This window comes from Argiope bruennichi, chromosome 4, assembly GCF_947563725.1.
Source record: "Argiope bruennichi chromosome 4, qqArgBrue1.1, whole genome shotgun sequence".
Lineage (NCBI taxonomy): Eukaryota > Metazoa > Arthropoda > Arachnida > Araneae > Araneidae > Argiope > Argiope bruennichi.
In genome coordinates this window covers 128,059,152-128,078,895 of record NC_079154.1, presented here as the reverse complement: position 1 = coordinate 128,078,895, position 19,744 = coordinate 128,059,152, and the positions used below count along the sequence as shown (strand labels likewise).

The 19,744-nt window shown below is 30.3% G+C and overlaps 1 protein-coding gene across 1 annotated transcript in view; it reads left to right on the top strand.

Annotated features, from left to right (window-relative positions):
* LOC129966746 (uncharacterized) overlaps positions 1 to 19,744 on the top strand; it is a 104,022-nt gene that overhangs the window by 44,762 nt on the left and 39,516 nt on the right. Inside the window, exons 2-8 of the mRNA XM_056081300.1 lie at positions 5,957 to 6,290; positions 8,806 to 8,934; positions 9,784 to 9,905; positions 12,768 to 13,061; positions 14,957 to 15,205; positions 17,624 to 18,019; positions 18,604 to 18,701. Coding sequence (XP_055937275.1) covers positions 5,963 to 6,290; positions 8,806 to 8,934; positions 9,784 to 9,905; positions 12,768 to 13,061; positions 14,957 to 15,205; positions 17,624 to 18,019; positions 18,604 to 18,701 — 1,616 coding nt within the window. The 5' untranslated portion in view covers positions 5,957 to 5,962. The remainder of the gene's footprint in view (positions 1 to 5,956; positions 6,291 to 8,805; positions 8,935 to 9,783; positions 9,906 to 12,767; positions 13,062 to 14,956; positions 15,206 to 17,623; positions 18,020 to 18,603; positions 18,702 to 19,744) is intronic.

The window sequence follows — 19,744 nt, the reverse complement described above, 5'->3', positions numbered from 1 at the left end:
TGATCATTTGATTTTTAAAGAAAGAAACCATTAATGCGATGTATGATTGCATTTCTTCATCTGAAACAAGCTTAAGCTGAAAACGTAAGTATATATGGGTTGGGCTTTAACGATGAAACATATTTATTTCATAATATAAGAAAAAATTTTTAAACATTCAAAGGGAAAAGAAATCTACTGGAAAGAAATCTATATAATGAAGCCGATAATTGAATGTTAGTAATGTATCGTAACACAAAATTTCGTCAGCAAAACTAAACATACTTTTTAAAACTTTTTTTTTGTTATAATCACAGACAGTTTTTGTTTATTCAGTTATATATTTTTAAACAAGATTTATTAAAAAACGCCTTACTGTGAAACATAAATCCAGGAATAATTATTAAACTTTATACTATAATTGGAAATTTTGTATTCAGATTATGTAACTGAATTTCTTTTCATATTACAAATTGCAATGTTAACTGTAGATTTTGATATTTAAATATTAAAAAAAATGTTTTGTTAATGTGTATTTATTATATACATTAAAAAGACAGCGAGCAATTTCAATTTGAAATTCCTATCTTACTAAAAAAGTGGTGACATCACGATACAATGCAAAACATCGTAAAGTTATGTGTTAAATAGCAGGTAAACCACGCTTGTCATGTTACAATGAAGTCAAGTGAATGAATTAAAATAGGTTGTGAAATATTTATTCTAGTTCGAATGTTTCGAACATATGAAATAAAGTCTTGTCATGATTTCTAAGCAAATAGATTTGCGCATACTAAACAAAGCAAACTGTTATTCAACTATGTTAAATATATTTATATTTGGTACCATTTTAGAAAAAAAAAATGTGAAACATGTGCGAATAATAAATTTATTCACTGGTTCCAAAAAACATTGCACACAATGAAAGCTTATCTTGCGGTCGCCTTTGTGCACTTGGTAGGTTAAGGAATTCTTAAACTGTTTGTCTATAACTTGAATTCCTAATAAAATAGTAATTTATTTAGGAATTGACATTTTGATTAAAAATTGTATTTATTTATGTTCTAGAATATTCTAGTCCTCTCTTTTAAAATTCTGTACAATTATTCCAGAATATTCCTAAATACTTTATCTATATATTGCGGACAAATTCTTTTATATTAGAAGTTGCTTTGTGCTAATAAATTCACGTAATTATCAATTGTTTACATGAGTATTTTTGTTAAAATATCTTCAGATTATGCGAATTTTAGAGAGAAATGCAGGAATAATATAGTTTTAAATTTTTTTATGAATATAAATATCTTTTAGGCTTGATGTCGTAGTATAGTCCCGAACATTATACTGAATATTAAAACTCATTATTGACATTTTCTTGCGTAAATATGCTTTTGGTTGGAAGTATTGATGGTTTCGAACGATCTCTTCATTCACCATTTTGGAATATAAATACTATCGAGTCTTAACGGAATTATTTTCATTAACAATTGAAATTCCTTACTCAAAAAAAAGGTCAAATAACATTTCCAACCTTTTCAAAAATGAAAAGCTTACACGAAAACTATTTTTTCTGTTTGAAACAAACCAATTTTTTTTACACAGATTATCCAGATTTGTTTCGTGTTTATGAAGATAGCAATTTTTAATATATTTTTCTCTCACTTCTTGATGTGCAACTCAACTTTAGTTCTTTCGACTTTTTGTGCGGAATATTTTTAATGATAATGCTCATTTATAGTTTTCAGAGCCCAATTACCAACTAAAGTTTAATTAAATTAAATTTTGATTCACACCAGTAGCACCATTTGATTGTAAATTTGAAAATGTTCAAATATGTATAATAACTAGCTTCCTTCAGTAAGCTATTCGTCCCCTAAACTTAAAGCGTTAATTTTGTCATATCATCCAACTTCGATGAAGGATATCTTATCGCAATCAAATAAACTTTTATTCTGAATTATATTTGCCAAAGCAAACGTCGTAGAGCATTACTATTAGTTAGTTATGCTCCCAAAGTGGTGATGAAATCAGTCCAGTTTCTACAACTGGGGATTCTGTCATAAATATGTATCTTAATAAATCTTAAAACTAGAGAGAAGTGGATGGAAGAACAGACAAGTGTTGATGATGTGTCTAGAGGATTGTTAGCTTTCACGAGAAGCAAAAAATTGGAGAAATCGAACCAGTGATTAGGATTGGAGGATTGGTTCTTAGATTTCGCGATTGTTTTAAATATATAATAAATTATATATTATAAAATTAAAAAAGCAGAACGAAATAAAATTTTAAAAATTGGTACACTTTTGAAAGTGTCTTTAAAAACGGTTTTCATTTAAGTTGCGATACTAATCAGACTGTTCTTCAGCATTCTAGAACATATTTCGCTTAGCTGTATCTGTAACCTTCATCAGGATAGCGAATAATAAAACATCTCGGTGTAAATTTTGCCCCATGCTGTTTCGAACGGCATAGGTAGTTTGGGTTTTCCGAAGAACTGCAGGGAGGTGAGAGAGTTTAGAACACTTGTTGAATACCACTTTTGTTCTAAAACATCGAGAAGGCCTTCATACACCATGGGGGTGAAAAGTTTTAACTACGTTTGAATCGCAATATAACTTATAAATTTCTAGAAAGGAAGATACAGGAATGCAGCGTCTGTTTTAAAATATCTCATTAACACGTGGATGACATCTAGGTCAAGGACAAGTGATTTGTTTATCTTACCCGATTCATGTTCTGCTTAAAATGGAAGAAGTGTAAAAATTGAATTATTTAAAATTATAATCTGGATCTGTAATATTTTAGGAAGTAATATAAAAAACATTTCATGAAATAACAAGGAGTTCACAACTACATTATGCGCAGCTGCATGCGAAAGACTTAATAGAGATGAAAACATAACGAAACATTTCACAGGAAGCTGAAACGAGGAAATTCGACGAAATCTCTAGATGGATTTTTTTTTAATAATTACAATATTTTCTCTTTATACCCATCATACAAAGAACGGAAAAGAAGAACCCAAAACCTTGACAGATAATTTTGGAAAATGGTTTTGGGTTCAATGATTACGAAAAATTCTTAGTCCATTAAGGAAGTCTGAAGAGAATGTTGCAGCATATTAACTTGACAACTCCGGAAAAGTTTCCTTTCAAAGAATTTTAACGAAAAGCTATCCTACATAAACACTTCACTATCAAGGAAAGCCCTAAAGCACCAGTGAGAAAATATTTCTCCCTTTACTTGTAAATTGAAAGTTAATATTTCGAAGAACAATGAGCGTCTTTTCAAACGTAACACTGAGTGACGGCTTTTAAAGATCGAACCAAACTAAAATCTAACTAATCCTAAATAGTTTTGTAATGTTGCAATATATGTTAAGTGTCCATAGAACTCAATATCTGGCTTCTGTGAAATATCTTTTAATATGGATTATTTAGAATTTTTATTTATTTATTTTGCTTATAGCTATAATGTTTTATTAATTATTTGGAAATTAAACAGTAGATTATTTTAGTTTGATTTTTTTTTTTTTTTTTTTTTTTTTTTTTTTTACCATGAAAGCACAATGTCGTAATTATTTATCTTGGTAAGCCTTTTTGCCTTTTTGCCTTTTTATTGTAAATGTAGACTAAAATTGAGATTGCTTCATATAATTGTCGCATTTAATCCTTTGGGTACATTTGACGTATCAGAATGTTCCATTTTTTTTTTTTTTTTTGTAATTCTGATTAGTTTAAATTATTTCAGTATCATGTAGCAGTACATATTCTCAATAATAAGATATAAATGAATTCTTACGTAAAAGCACATGTTCAAAAAATTAAATGCGCTTCAAATACAAAAGTCGTTTAAAATAAATGCGTTGTCGAAGGGTAAACACATTGCATTTTATACATTTATATATTTCTTGATGTTATTTTTTTATTTTATTTCTAACTGACTTTGACCACCAGTTTTGCCTTTACTAACGGTTCTAAAAATGTCATTTAAATATTTTGTGTCATTTGGACTTCACGATTTCTTCTACAAATTATTTCTAAATTTCAAAATTTAACATTTATCTTGGATAAATATTAAATTATCTATAATAGATGTGTAAATAATACTATTGTGGAAGCTTTACACCGTTTTGTTCATTTTACTTTGGTTTCCACAATTTTCTGTCTGCATCTTTGAACATCCAGTTATATCTCAGGAAAGATCTTCCACGTTAATACTGAAATATATTATTGTAAAATAGGTAAATTTCTAAAAAATAACGACGGAAAAATTTAATTCGATTTAAAATTAGATTAAATAGAGTCAATTTTCTATTTTAAATTTATTAAATTGATTAAAAAAATAGAAAAAAAATTATGGTAAAAATAATATGTATCTCTTTGAAAAGATAATTTTTAAAATTTTAAAATTTAAAATGTCATTTATAAAAATATAATTTTTTTTGCTGTTACATTTTTGGAAACTATAACGGAGAAACGTTCAAAATTTAGTTTAATTTTTAATTAATTACAAATCTGATGAAAATCGAAAAAAAGAAATCACTCCTAAGTATGAACCCTAAATCCTTCCAAATTACATATATGCCAGATTTAGTACTTTATTTCAAACTGTCTGCCCCGCAGAACGCACACACATGCACATATTCATCTTTAATATAAGTGGAAAGAGAGATTATGGCGAGCTCTTTTGATATTTTATTTCATGTTACTATTTAACTATGCTGTAACCTTAACTTGTCACAAATGTTCATTTGATTTGTTTGCGTTATACTTAAGGGCAACAGTGTTTTATTTTATTTTAAAGTGCTTGGCCACTTAAAGCTACAGGCTTATGTTTATTGACCGACATCTTATTTTTGTCATAAAATAAAAATTATATTTTAGCATAAAAGCTCGCTTTTTAGCTCGCATCGGCTAAACACTTTTCCGATGATTTTTTAATATTATTAAAATTAGAGATTTAATACCAGGGACCAAAATTTTCCATGTTTTTATTTAGTTTTTTTTTCAACTGTTGAAATATTGCTGTAAAAATATTGAATTGTAAAAGGCGCAATGAACAAATTTAAGCGCATGTGCTTTAGTTCCTTGGATATAAATTTTTTTTCGTATCTGACGACAAACATTATTTAATGAAATTAATTTTGTAAGTAAACATATATGCTTCATAGAAAATATGTTTTTTATGAAGTTATTTTTCGATTTGTTTTAGAACTAAACATTCATTCTTAAAGGTATATAATAATTTATTATACTTTTCAATTTTTTTTATAAAATGTTAACTATAAAGAAAGCGTGAAAATCTGAAATATTGAATATTCATTATTAAAAGGAGGTTTTTTTCCCGTTTCATTATCAGATACTGTTCTGATTTCGGGTACAAGTTGTACTTGCAATCACATCCAAATTTTTGGATCAGAACATTCAAAAAGTTAAATTTGCTATCGAAACGGATTTTTTTTTCCTCAGAAAGGTTTATAAAATGAAATCTCCGTGAAAATCTACTAACCGAATAAAAGTATAAAGGAGAATAAATAAATAAAAAGGAGCTGTATTAAATTGCTTTAGGAAACAAAATATTTTATCAGATACGACAAACACAAAATAATAATTGAAGTAAAAAGAATCCGTCTACTTATTTTCCGTTACTCTGATTGCTAAAATGTTATTTATAGGTTTTGTAAACTTGGGAGTTCACGACAACAATACATTTTTTTAATATTGTTAAAACTTAATTATCAATTAAACGTTTGATTTAATTAAATTTTAATTTCTTATCGATGAAGCCACTTGATAGAGAATTTAAGTAAATAAACGATTTGAAAATTCCATAATGTTTATAATAAATTATAAATTAAGGTGTGAAAAGTAGAAAATTTAAATTTAAAAAAAAAACTACTTTTTACTTCATTAAAAAAAAGAATTTTTAAAATTGCTTTTACTAAATTATTATTTTTTTTTTCCTTTCATGACAGGCATTCATGCTGACCAAGACAAAGCCTCGACATGTTCTCTCTGCTGTATGTTTTCTCGTCACATTCTTTCTTCAAACTTCATCCCAGCACTTTTCGGCAGAGAAATGCCAATTGCCATCTCAACATGTGACCATAGAACGAAATGCTGAGGTAGTCATAGGAGCTATTCTTCCAGTCCATGACCCCGGCGAAGGATTGTATGGCTGCGGCGGTCCCACCCACGATGGGGTGCAAGTATTTGAAGCCATGAGATGGGCAGTGGATGTGCTCAATAGAAAGAGTGGATTGATTTCGGATGGCGGTGGAGGATCGCTCATACCTGGAGTCAAAATGGGTAAATAACTCTTTTGGTCAATCATTATTTTTAAAGATAAAATTAATTGGGAGAAGACCAGTTCGTTGCTCGGCAAAATAAATTAGCATTCAATTTTTTTTAGTATCATTGAATTATAAACCTGTTAAAATAATAATAATAAAATAAAAAGTGTATAGTTCATTTTCCTTTTAAGGAAAATGCCTCCTTTTGGTGGAATCATTTTAGGAGATAGACTTTGCAATTAACCGTGGTCAAATAAACATCTGAGTTGGTATTGTGGTGAAAGCTTATAAGCCAATTTACAGCTAAGCTACCCGAGCAATTGCTTTTGTATCGTGGTCATGTTACTGGGCTGCGAACCACAAGGTCTGAGGTTCTCTCCTCACTCATAACATCCGCTACATTGGTGACCTCGGACGATGAACCTTCAACCTTCGTACAGCTGTTGTGGCACCATCTACCCACAACCAAAGTCGTCAGTCTCACTTGACGCAGCAACAGCATCAGCAACCACTCACCTACACTCGCTCGCCATAACGCTTGGCGCTACTCAAATGGGTACAGGCGCATTAGAATTAACAGCTAATACATTACCTCCGACCTCCGACTTACTGGAGAAAGAGTATGTAGTGAAAGCTTATAAATCAGTTAACAGCTACGCTACCCGAGCAATTGATTTTGCATTGTGGTCATGTTACTGGGCTGCAAAACACAAGGTCCCAGGTTCTATCCTCACTCATATCAGTCCGCTACAATAGACTTTGCAATTGCGAACCATGATAAAATAACTATATCGACATCTGAGTTGGTATCGCCGTTTAAAAACATGCACGCTACAACATCTGAAAGGCATTTGACCTTTGACGTACTTAATGTGCATCAATCCGTACACATGGTGACTCTTCTGTGGATTTTTGGTATGATTTAGTTACATTAGCATTCCATTTTGAAGCAAGATTGGAGCTAATTTGGGACGGACCTTATAATTTTGCACAATGTTGAATGAGGAGAAAGATATCCAACATGGATAGTCCTTCCAAAACTCCACACCATTGGGAAGATATTTGGTCGCAACGAATTTAGCATGCATCAGATAAATGACATTGTGGTTCTTCGAAGGAATCTGATTTCGAAATTGGAACTCTTCTGCTCGAAGCCGATAATTTAACACCTGGCCACGTGGACCTGATTCTCCAAAGGATTCAGACTCAAATTCATGATTTACAATCAGAAAGTCACTGTTTTTTTTAAATATCTGGAAAATCCATGTTGAGGACCAATTTAACTGACTGAAATATATAGACAAACAAGGAGAAAAAGCTATTAAAATGAATCAAAGCTTAAAAGAAGCTGTGGCAGCACGAGAAGTTTCTCAGAAATACAGTAGAATTCTTTATAAAACGGTAGTTGACAAAATGTTGTTCCATGATTCCTCAACGTGGAATTTAAACCAAACATACAGAATGAAGAGGAAACTCTTTTCCATTCAGAGATAATTTCTACTCTACATTACTAATAGATATCGTAGAACTCCAACTCAGAGCTGCAAATCATACTCGGCATTCCACTACTGTACATGCAGTTGCAGTTTGAAATCAGATTAACTGCAATATATCACTTGAGAATCCCTCTTGTCACCAACATAGCACGGATCCAACCGGAAGGCCTGGAGGAGGAAATCGTTGGTATACTCACCTTTCAGAGCATCTACATCCCAACCAAATTTCTTTGAAAAATGAAGTATTAAACATGCCCCAAAGGAATATCATTAATACTTTCACAGGTGGTATGAAAACAGAGCATGAGATACTGTGTCTTTATCAATGACATCTGATCCTACCATTGGTATTCCAAAGTGAATGACAGCACCGTTTTTCAAACCCAACTCAACGCCCTTTGTGAAATAGTTAAATACGAAATCTCAATTTCTAAACAATATCATCTTTAAAATATATGTTGACAAATATCATGATATTCTCTAATTCAAAGAGTAAAAATTAATAAACGAGAAAAGATTTTTAGCATAAATTTCGAATTTCTCATAGCCATATCAAAAGATTAATGAATAGTTAAAAAATTATATTCGTGCAAAGGTAAAAATTAATTTATAACACGATCATATTTTTTTTCAACATCAAAAATTATTTCGAGCATTTATTCATTGCTCTGCATTTATCCTTTTAAGTATTTCGTGGAAATTTTATTTTATGGCATATGGGTGCATGTTTTGATACTTCTGATATTTGCAGCCTTCGCTTTCTTTTATGACACCGAAACTATTTAATGTATATTGCATTGTAATTGAGTAAAAACAACCTAAAATTTTCAATACTTTTTATCAAATTTCTAAAAACTTCATTTTTTAAAAAATAATGTATGAAAGAATCAATATTTAAAAACTTTGCAGAATTAGGCATTTTCCAGTTAATTTTATTTTATTTTCGAAATGCAGAATTAGCTTTTAAAATTCTTTATGATATCTAGATATGATACATATAAAAAAAAAAGTCTAATCTCATCTTTTTTTGTGCAGGTCTTAAAGTATATGACAGCTGTGGTCACAGTGCTTTGGCAGTGGAGCATTTAACGGCTCTGTTCCCTGTTTTAAGATCAGGACCCAGATCCTGTGATTATATATCTAAAAATTCGACTCTTACTATTGGTATGTAAAGCAGTTTTAGTGATAGTATTAGGCCTTCTGTAATATTTAAATCATTATGATTTAATTTATTAATATTTTGTGATAATTTTGAATTTCTATAATTTCTTTTGCAATATATATATTCAAGATATAAGCTCAATTAACCCTTTGTACTTGGAAAAGTAATTCGATGCATAATTCACTTAATACAACGACTTGTTTATTGCACCAAATATATATATATAATTGCTTTAAGTTGAATTTCCCTTTTTAATGAATTTGCATTTAATTACTACTCTGCAGGTATTTTTAACAATCAAAATTAAATAAATAAATAAAATGAGTGAGAGTCACTATCTGAGTGTAAAAGATTAATTTTTTAGTAGTTCAGCTTATATTCATGATATTTTGTTCAATTTATAGTATGATAGTTTATATTCATGATATTAATTTAATTCAGCTTTTGCACTTCAACTTTAACGACATGAAACAGAATCTTTTGTTTATTCTGTTTCAAATTTACTTAATTACATCACCTGATTTTACCGACTGCATTTCAATGCATAATATTATAACAAACACAACAAGAAATCTTTTCGGTTTTAAGCTTCATTTTTCAAATAAGCTGAATCGAAACAGAAATATTATAGACTGTCTAGATAGCTCTGTGTTATTTCTTTGACCATAAGCTGAACATTATCGAAGCAATTAACTTGAAATATTTTGATGATCGCTATTTGATCAGAAATTTTACAATAAATGTTAAATTGAGGTGGCCAATAGGTTCAAAAATTTCTACGTAAGGATAATCTGATATTTATCAAGTAGATTTCTGGTTGTAGGTAAATTTGATAAGGTATCTTTTTTCAGGTGTTGTGGATATGAGCGAATCCAGTCACCAACCTGGTGTGTCCGAATCCATGCGGGATTATCTCATTCCGAGCATAGAATTATCCCTCACAACTTTAATACCGCCAGAAAGAATGGCACAGGTGAAAATTAATTTCATTTCTTAAAATATGTGATTTTAGAGCAGATTTCTATGAGTTGAATTTTGAATTAAACTTTAATTACAAGAAAGTAAATCTTCCAAGTAACAAAAATGGTTTAACATTTCGTTAAATAAGCAAGTGTGTAAAAGAGTTTGGATTTGATAATACTTTATTAATTCCCTACTTTAAGCTTTTTAAGCAATCATTTCCCATATTTTGTGATTAACACTGATAAGATATAAATGTTGGCGATTATTTTCAAGGTTGGCGAAAATGAAGAGAGCTTATCGATGAGATAGTATTATGTTCTGAAGTTTAACCAAAACAATTCTGGAAATGATCTTCTACATTGCCAGATTTGTGTCTGTTTGAAATCGATTTGCAATCTTAATTGCGTAGCATGCTACTATGTTAATATGCCTGATATAAACATCACTATGTTAATATCAGGAGTTGTTATCATAGGTTATATAAGATTTTGCCTATCCTTTTCTGTTGTAATCTAGGATTGTATGAGTCAGAATCTCCCGATGAAGTGATGATAAAAAAAAAACCTTGAAATTAACACTGCATTGTTTCTTGATATATTGTCATATCAAGATTACAGGCCTTTACCAATGCAAATTAATTCTGTTGTGCCAATTAGATGAAAACCAGGTACTTCTAGGAACTTAGATACCATTGTATTTAAAATTGCATATATTTGGTCAAGAATTTATTTTTAAATTCCAAGAAAAAAGATTTTCATTTACAGAGTATTCATTTTTTTAAATCTTTCATTTCGAATGGAAATTAATGAATTATATCTCTTGTAAATCACAACACAAGCCTTTTTGGGTGGAATTGAAGAAAAGAGTTAGGGAAAATAACTTGTTTCGTCTTCAATAGATGTCAGCCTTTATCCAAATAAAAGTTAATATGTATTTGAATGAAAACTCAGACTGTAATTGAACTGCTTTTTCTATATGTATTTAAATTTCGGTTTGAATTTTTGAAATAAAATCCTTTCGCTTTAAATAATTTTTGCATGATTTTTTTTTCTATTCAGCATTTTTTTTTTCCAGTTACGTCATTCAATCTTCTCGGAATTGAACCCGAAAAACACTGATTTGATGCCTTGAAGAAAATGACTTCCTTTACTTCTCACAGATGGCAGCACAGTTATTTTTGTTGAGATAAAAGCTGACGTTCATTTCAAAGAAAATTTAACTTCATAATTGATGAATCGTAATTTCTATAGATCATAATCTTTAAATAGATAAATTTCGAATAGAATTCTTTTTAATAGAATACTTTTATTTTCAACAATTTTGATAGGTTTCCATTTTTGATTATTATCATTTTTTCAGTTATGTTTAAGAATTAAACAATTCCTTTCAAGTCTGCAAAAATCTGGCAACTTTTATCAAGAAAAAACGTTCATTTGATGCGAAATCGAGTACCATTCCATTTTTAATATGCAATATATACATATATATAAATCCGTTCCTTACATAAAAAATAAAAATTCGTTGAAAAAATCATTAACAAAATCACAATTTTTATATTTTTTTATCTGTTAGCTTAGATATTTAAAATGTCATAAATGATTTCAGCACTTATCTTAATAAATCCAAGACCTATTTATGAAAGAATATTTTTTCATAGAAATCAATTTTTGATCATATGATACACGCCAAATATGTTGTACCAAATTAATTTTGGAATCAATTTCACGTATTGCAAAAGAACAAATGACGCTATATCACGTAACAGCAATTACATATTACATGTTAATTTTTCCCAGTTACAACGTTGATCAAGTGACTATGATGTCACACGCCCTGCTGTCATTGATCTGAGCTCTTAAATAACCTTATTCTGAATTATTAATTTATACATTTTAATGTTTTTAAAATGCTACGACTTTCAGTATCCATAATGAAGCTGTTTTGTAATTCTCTAAACATTTTCTGTAAAATAAGATTTAAATATATATATAATAATATAATATAATATAATTCTATTTTACAATGTGGGAAAACTTTAATGTTTGATTATTTTGGGAAAAAAATGTACGAAAAAATTAATGTTCAAATTAATGATCTTTCAGTGTCAGTATTCTGTCGGGAGAATCTGTTTAAAGCTAAATATCAGTTTTCTTTTCGATACTTCAGTGCAAGAACTTTTTATTTTATATATATATATATATAATATAATATTTTTAGAAATTTCATTTAAAATTATCTCTATTTAGAAATCTACATTTCCCCCTTGTAATTTTATACTGCTGAATTTTGCTTAAATTCAACTTTATTTCGTTATCTGAATTTACAACTTGGAAACTTGTATGGGGCGAAGTCTGACTTTTCTTATATATTCAGTTTCTCGGGTGACTTGCATATCCTAGGGTTTGAATTAGGCTAAAAGATACAATGTTAATTTGGTGTATTCATTTCATAAAATGTAGATTTTAGTCTGAGTAAAATTAAATAATAATGCGTTTTTCATAGATCTCCATGCTATTTCTTTACTATCAGGCCAACGTTACCCATTAAAATAGAACCGTCTTAGTCTCCAGTCATTCTTTCAGAAGTTTGGCCAATATGCATTTCTTTTGTGGATAACCCTGAAGCACATTAAATATAAAGAAGAAGATCAAAACATCACCCCTCTGGTGTAATGTGGAAATTTTGGGAGAAGGTGCCAGTTTAAAAGTTATGACTCTGAGTTGACCAAAATTTTAAAGAATCAATCCCGTGTTTTACATTTAAACGGAAAATTGATGTAAAACTAAAAAAAACAAACATATTTTCTGCTATTAGAAATCAGAATGTCTGATGTCGAAAATTACATATAAATAACCTCAGCTTTCATTTTTAGGTCCTTCACACAGCTACAAAAGATCTTCATTGGACAAGTGTAACAGTTATTCATGAAGAGGAAGAGTACAGCATTAGCGTCACAAAGCAAATGACTCAAGCGGCTGCCGCTGGCGGCGCCACTTGTATAAACTCTCTACTTTCTTTACCAAAAATGGATAAAGGTTTGAGGATGAACCATCGAGATTTGCGCCATTATCGCAAAGTCTTCAGAACGGCGACTGCCGGTTTGGCTGAGGGGTCTGCCATCATTGTGATTACAAAGAACGATGGAACAGTGGCAAGATTTCTTCAGGTCTGTTTGGTTTTCGAATATTTTTTATTTTTATTTTCTATCGAAGTTTATGAAAAAATAGTAATGTAGCCATCAAAATACTCCACATGAAAAATTCAAATAATATTCTTATACCATTATCAAAAGTATCAATTCTGAAATTAAGTTTTTCTTTATTTTATTTTTCGGACCAAATCCGTTGGCAGAAAGTTCCGTTTTCTACAAACGAATACTCGATTTTCTTCACAATATTCAACTTATAAGGAAAAAAAAATTACGAAATTATTCTTTAAACATGTATTGCCATTCGAGTTAAAAATTTTATATATGAATATTTTTTTAATTCCTGTCTTTATTTATATTAATTGCCTATTGCTTCCCAGGTAACTAATAACATATGTACTTTTTGTTATTTATTACTCGATGTATTAGAACATTCATAGCCAAACACATAAGATCTAGATGGTTGGAAATTGGTACACAGTTTTAGTAATTAAAGGGAAAATTCGTTCCAAATTTTGAACAAAATCCACCGTCTTCCAGTCTGTTTATTCGCATGCATGCACATGGGAGAAATCAAAAATGCAAAAACTTGGATAAATGAAATTTGAACAGTCGTTTAGTGACCAAATTTTAAATTTGTATCACAATTTGGACATAATCCGTAAATAAAAAGATGTCCAAAATACTTCTTTGCTTTTCATCCCTATACTAATAAGCATAAAAAGATCATCTGCAGCTTTTTAGACATAAAATCTTGGGAATTTATGGGGTTTCTCACCTTGCTCAAGGTCTACAATTTTTAAGCTGGGAAGAGGAGTTCATGAGTTAATTAGATAATATCAGAGAAAGTTTTGAAGTTCCAAATTTTGGTTGAAATCAGCCGACAAAAAATGTGTCCAAAATATCTAATTGGTTTCCTTCACTGTACTGCAAAGCAGATAAAGCTCATGCGCTGGATTTTGGATATAAAATTCTGGGCATTTATGGCGTTCACGTCATGCTCCAGGATCACAATTTTTGTTCTGGGAGCAAGGGGTGAGTGTCTTGAATGACAGGGTAAGAGACAATTTCAAGGTTATCATATCCATGGTTAAATGTTATGCTCCTATAAATCATGAAAATTATGTGGAAGATGTTTCAATCTTAATGTAAGAGGATTATAGTTACATTTTGATCTAAATTTTTAAAAATCTTTTTGTGATGCGATTTCCATTCATTTGCATGTGAAATCCCTTTAGCTTTGGAAGAAATGCTGTGGAGTACATCCTCCGAATGCTTAATCGAATTAGCATGCGCATATTTCAATTGAAAAATTCCTCTCTTCTAAATAACACTATTCTTTTCAAATAATAATGTCATTTAAAAGACACTATTAGAATCTTAGATCAAAACTGTACACATATTCTGCGAATTTCAGTTCTTGAGAAAGAAAGATAAGGGGAGGAGCAGATGGTTTTGTTATTTACTTCGAGTGCTACAATCCAAACACCAAATGCTTATCTCATAGAGCCCAAATGCTTATCTCATAGAGTCCAAATGCTTATCTCATAGAGTCCAAATGCTTATCTCATAGAGTCCAAATGCTTATCTCATAGAGTCCAAATGCTTATCTCATAGAGTCCAAATGCTTATCTCATAGAGTCCAAATGCTTATCTCATAGAGTCCAAATGCTTATCTCATAGTGATTTATTTGTTTATGTATATATGTAGAAGAGGAGACAGAATAATTCTATTAAAATCACAAGGCAAACCCATCTTTCAGCAGAAGTAAAAAATAAGTGAAAAAGAAGCATTAAATTATTGTAAATAAATTATATTTATTGCATTTTAGAATAAAACATCAGGTTGAAATAAATATTGAAAGTTCCTAAACACTGTCAAATAATGATATTTGTGCTTTCTATGCGATTAGGTGATGGCCGAGTTTCCCGAAGTGTCGAAAAAAATCCAGTGGCTGTTTTCCTGGATACCGCCACCATCCCAAATGTCATCTTTAGGAAGCCACTTGATTCGAGACACTCGAATTTACTCCGTGGCGCCATACCCTGACAGAGTCTTGCAGTTTGAAGAATACTGGTCCCATCTTCTTCAGACGGCCTCTTTTTCGAACCCAGAGGACAGGTGGTTTCTAGAGTACTTCATGGCAGTGAAAGGATGCAAAGTAAGACTTTAATTTCAGTTGTATTTTAGATTATGAGATGATAAAATTTCAAAAAATAAAAACATGATATGATTTTTTTTTATTTTCTATGAAATTTAAATATTTTGTTATATTTATTGAAATTGAACAAAAAATTTCATGTGCCAGAATAAAATTCACTCATTTTCCTACCTTTGAAATTTCAAATCTTAGTAATTCGACCTGGTTGAGTCGCAAAAGAGTGCAACCTCGTTTGCTTAAAATGTTAATATATCAAGATTATTTTAATAAATATAAATAATTGATATCGGGAAACTACATAAAATTAAAACTTCGTTTTTTTTTTTTTTCAGAAATACATTTATTGACTCGAATAACAGAAAATATGATTTAAATATCATTTAAAACATTTGCTTAATTGGAAGTGTATGCCTATCTATTTAGAAGTTAGCTGTGCATCAGAGCGGATATCCTGTATACCTTATAAAGATTATGACAATAGTTGGATACACATATAAAGCATTACATACCTTTAGGAACGCTGAAAATACACAATTCTTCTGAAGTATCATGAATGAACCATATACTGAACTATCGATAACGTTGTCGAAAATATTTTATTTTCCAAGGCTAAATCTATACTAATAATAAAGGTGTGTGTGTGTGTATGTGTGTTGGTACTCTACAAGTGGGACCATTTGACCTACAGCTACCAAATTGACATATGTATACTTTGGAGGGTGGGAACGTGCCCCATGAAATTTTTTTAAAGGTTTAAATATTTTGCTGAAAAAGTTATTTAGAGACCAAGTTATATAAAATGTTTAATTGAAAAGTTAGGCGAGCATAAATCCAGGCGTATCAGCTGATTGCTAAAGGCGGCTAGTTATATCATGTAATGTTTTCTGCATACCATAATATATTTCTGAAATAGAAACTGTTCTTAGTACCGGCTGAAGAATATATATTCTGATTCGAAAGGAAGGTGTGGAAGTAATCGGCGACTTTAATAATCTGTACTAAAATTCCTTGAATTGTTTAAAACCGAATTCAAAAATTATATTCAATAATTTTTTTTATTTTATTTAACTGCATTTCATTTCTAAATAAACCCTACCATACCTCTTTTTCATTTAAATTTGAATCTTTTTTCCCCTTCAAAAGGAAAATATAAACGGGAAGAGAGGGAAAAAAACCCTCCGAAAGTCATAAATTAATGAATTATGAAATAATTAATTATCAAATAAATAATTGAACTAATAAATTATCAAATAAACTCACCAACGATACAATCATTCGTCATTTTTTTTATTTTTTCATAGAGGATGCATCTTAAATATTGTTTGGCTTTGATCTTTACTTACATATTTTGCAAGAATTATACGATTTATCTAAAAATGACATGTAAGAGTAAAGTAATTTGAATCGAATGATGTTCCAAATCTGAATTTATTTCACTATAAAATTATAAATCAATTGGAAATGTTGATAAATTACTAAATTTATCTTACTCGGTCATGAAACATCTTGAAAGGAAATCGAATCGGAAGCAAAACAAGTTGTTGTCTTACTCTAACTTGATAGGATCGGACATTTTTATTTTCTCGTATACCAAGTATAGTGTAAGTAGGGTAATCGTTTTAGACCTCCTGGAATTCGAAAAACATAATTTTAGCACTACGTCTGTCTGTCTGTCTGTGTGTTTGTGTGTATGTATGTATGTGTGTGTGTGTGTGTGTGTGTGTGTGTGTGTGTGTGTGTGTGTGTGTGTGTGTGTGTGTGTGTGTGTGTCTGTCAGTCTGTATGTATGTGTGTCTGTCTGTCTGTATGTATGTATATGTCTGTATGTTTCTGACAACCATAAATAAAAAACGCTTCTAATTAGACTAATAAAAACTTTGTCAAATGCACCAAATTTCTGTATTTCTATTAAATTTTGAGAAAAATGCAGTAAGAGGAAGTCTGTCTATCCAGTGGTTTGAGTAAAAGCTGACTCGATAATTACAAAATAAAGTTTGATAAATGGATAAAATTCGTGGCACAGATTTAAAATTTACAATTTAGACATATGCCAAATTTTGAGCCAAATCCAACAAGGGATAGGCCGTCCGAAGCATTCAATAACTTTTTATTGATTTGTAACTTTTTTTATTAAAATGTTTGATTGCTTTTGTGAGATACCATCTTTATCAAAATACTTTATATACAGTACAAAAGATACTAACATTATTTAAAAAAAATCCAGTTTTATTCCAGTCCAGTGTCCAGTCCATAATGTCCAGTTTTATTTATAGATAAAACAGCATTTCAACAATTACTATAATTTTAAGAATTATTCGCAATCAAGAATAAAGATTTTACTTTTGAAATTCTTATAGTAATAACAATAAAATTATAACGAAACAAACTAAAGTTTCACCTTCTGAATTTCCTCAACAGATACCAGGAGTTGTCGATCCAAAATACATGAAACTACCCCAATGCAACGACCGAGTACTCAACGAATCTCCGATGGACACCCTGCTCCGGACATCTCGTGCTGTTCCTGCTCTCACTTCCGTCTTTACTCTGGCCACTGCTTTCCACAAGGCATGGGAATCCAAGTGTGATAGCCGACCCGGGGTTTGCCCGGAGCTCAGAGCCATGGTGCGAAAGGAATTCGTGGCTCAGTTTCTGGAGCCCGTCGAGTTCTTGGTGGGGAAGTCCAGCGATGAGGAGGTGGACACTTCTTCCAGAAGGTACCCCAGACACGCAGACGACAGGAAGCTGGAAGGCAGCAAACTCTCATTAACGCACTATTTGTTTGAGGAGAACAGAGGAGTTTACTTTAAACAGGTATTAATTATACGAAACTGTTAAAACTTTCCAAAGATGAAGAAAAGATGAATTTGCTTAAATATGCTCAGCATGCTTTCGAGTGGAGGGTCAGAGCGTTGATGCTGATGTGATCAATGCTCATCTTGGGCCATCCTCATTTTTAATAAATTATACAAATTTACAAAATTTACAAACTCCATTTACGAAGGAATTATAGGAATATTTTTGAATTTTCTAATTGTCTATTTTTTTTTTTCTAAATGCTTGCTAAATCAAAAGACAGGCCATTTTCAAGGTCCACACATTTTATTCTATATTATTCGATTTAAGGCATCAGAATCAATAAAAAGTACCATAACTGTTTTTCTCTAATATCTATCATTAACTAATATCAATAATTGTATAGTAAAACAGTGTCCTCATTACAGGGAGATAAGCGAGCAGGAGTTGCGTAATAGGGATTGTTTATATACATCCTATTACAATTGCTGCGCTTTCTTCTACTTTTGCGTCTATTATTTATTGATAATCAATGCAAACAAATAAAAGAACATCATTTCAGAAATGAAGAAAACTAAACTTTTTCTTCTTTAAATCTTTAGATCTTTGTATACGAATCGTTGGGATCCAGACTGATTAATGACGACTTCATGACCATCCCTTCCACATGCTCATCAGCAGGCTGTCGAGGATGTGTGCGGTCAGTGTGAATTATATATTTCAGAATTGAATTGTAGCATTCATAAAAGCCTATCGTCTATTTTTTTTCTTAATGAACATTCATTATCAGTTCGATGTTTCGAAATTTTCTTTCATAGTTGCACTTATTTTTTTTATCTCAATGAAAATTTTATACAAATTGAATAATATGAAATTTATTTTCAATTTATACTATCAAAAAAATTGTATAAATATTTAATAAATATCTACAAATTAAAATGAAATACACCATTTAATACCCCATTTTAAATTATTTCCAAGGCAAGTTAAAATTACAATAAAGATGGCTATATATTACATTCAAAGGATAAAATCTATACTTCTCGAAAGGACTGTTTTTATTTGTATCTACAGTGTCCAGATTAATCTTACGTACTGCCAACCATAAAACTTAATACATTGGTAGTCCTAACAGTAATTCAATGAAATTTATAAGGTATAAATATTTTTAATAACTTTTGTTGTGGTGGTGGTGATTTTTTGGATGTATTTGCTAATAGTAATAGTAATGGGTAAATATCGTAGGAAAAAAAATGCCTTCACACACAGAATAGAGCAAACTTATTAGAGATTCAAGATGAGATATAGATATTTCATCAAAGCGATACTTGTTTAACTTTACTTGTTCAACTTTATAGTCGAATTCCGAATCTCCATGTTGTAAACTTTCCTGAGCTCGAGAAACACATTTTGACATTATGTTTGTCTGAATGAATGAAACAAGGATAACAGAAAAACGCCTTAAATTAAATGAATGAAATTTTGTATACAATCTTTACACTAAATTTGTAGGTTTCTATAAAATTTTGAGAAAACAATATTCAGAGGAAATCTGTCTATCTGGTTGTACCAATATAACTTAACCACGCTAACTTCAAAAACGAAGAGAGCTAGATGCATAAAATTTGAGCGTAGATTCAATATTTATATTGTGGGCACCTATCAAATTTTTAACCATACATAACACAAATCAGGTTAAAAGTTTTATAATAATCTGTTTTGAATTATTTCTCATTTCTTGAA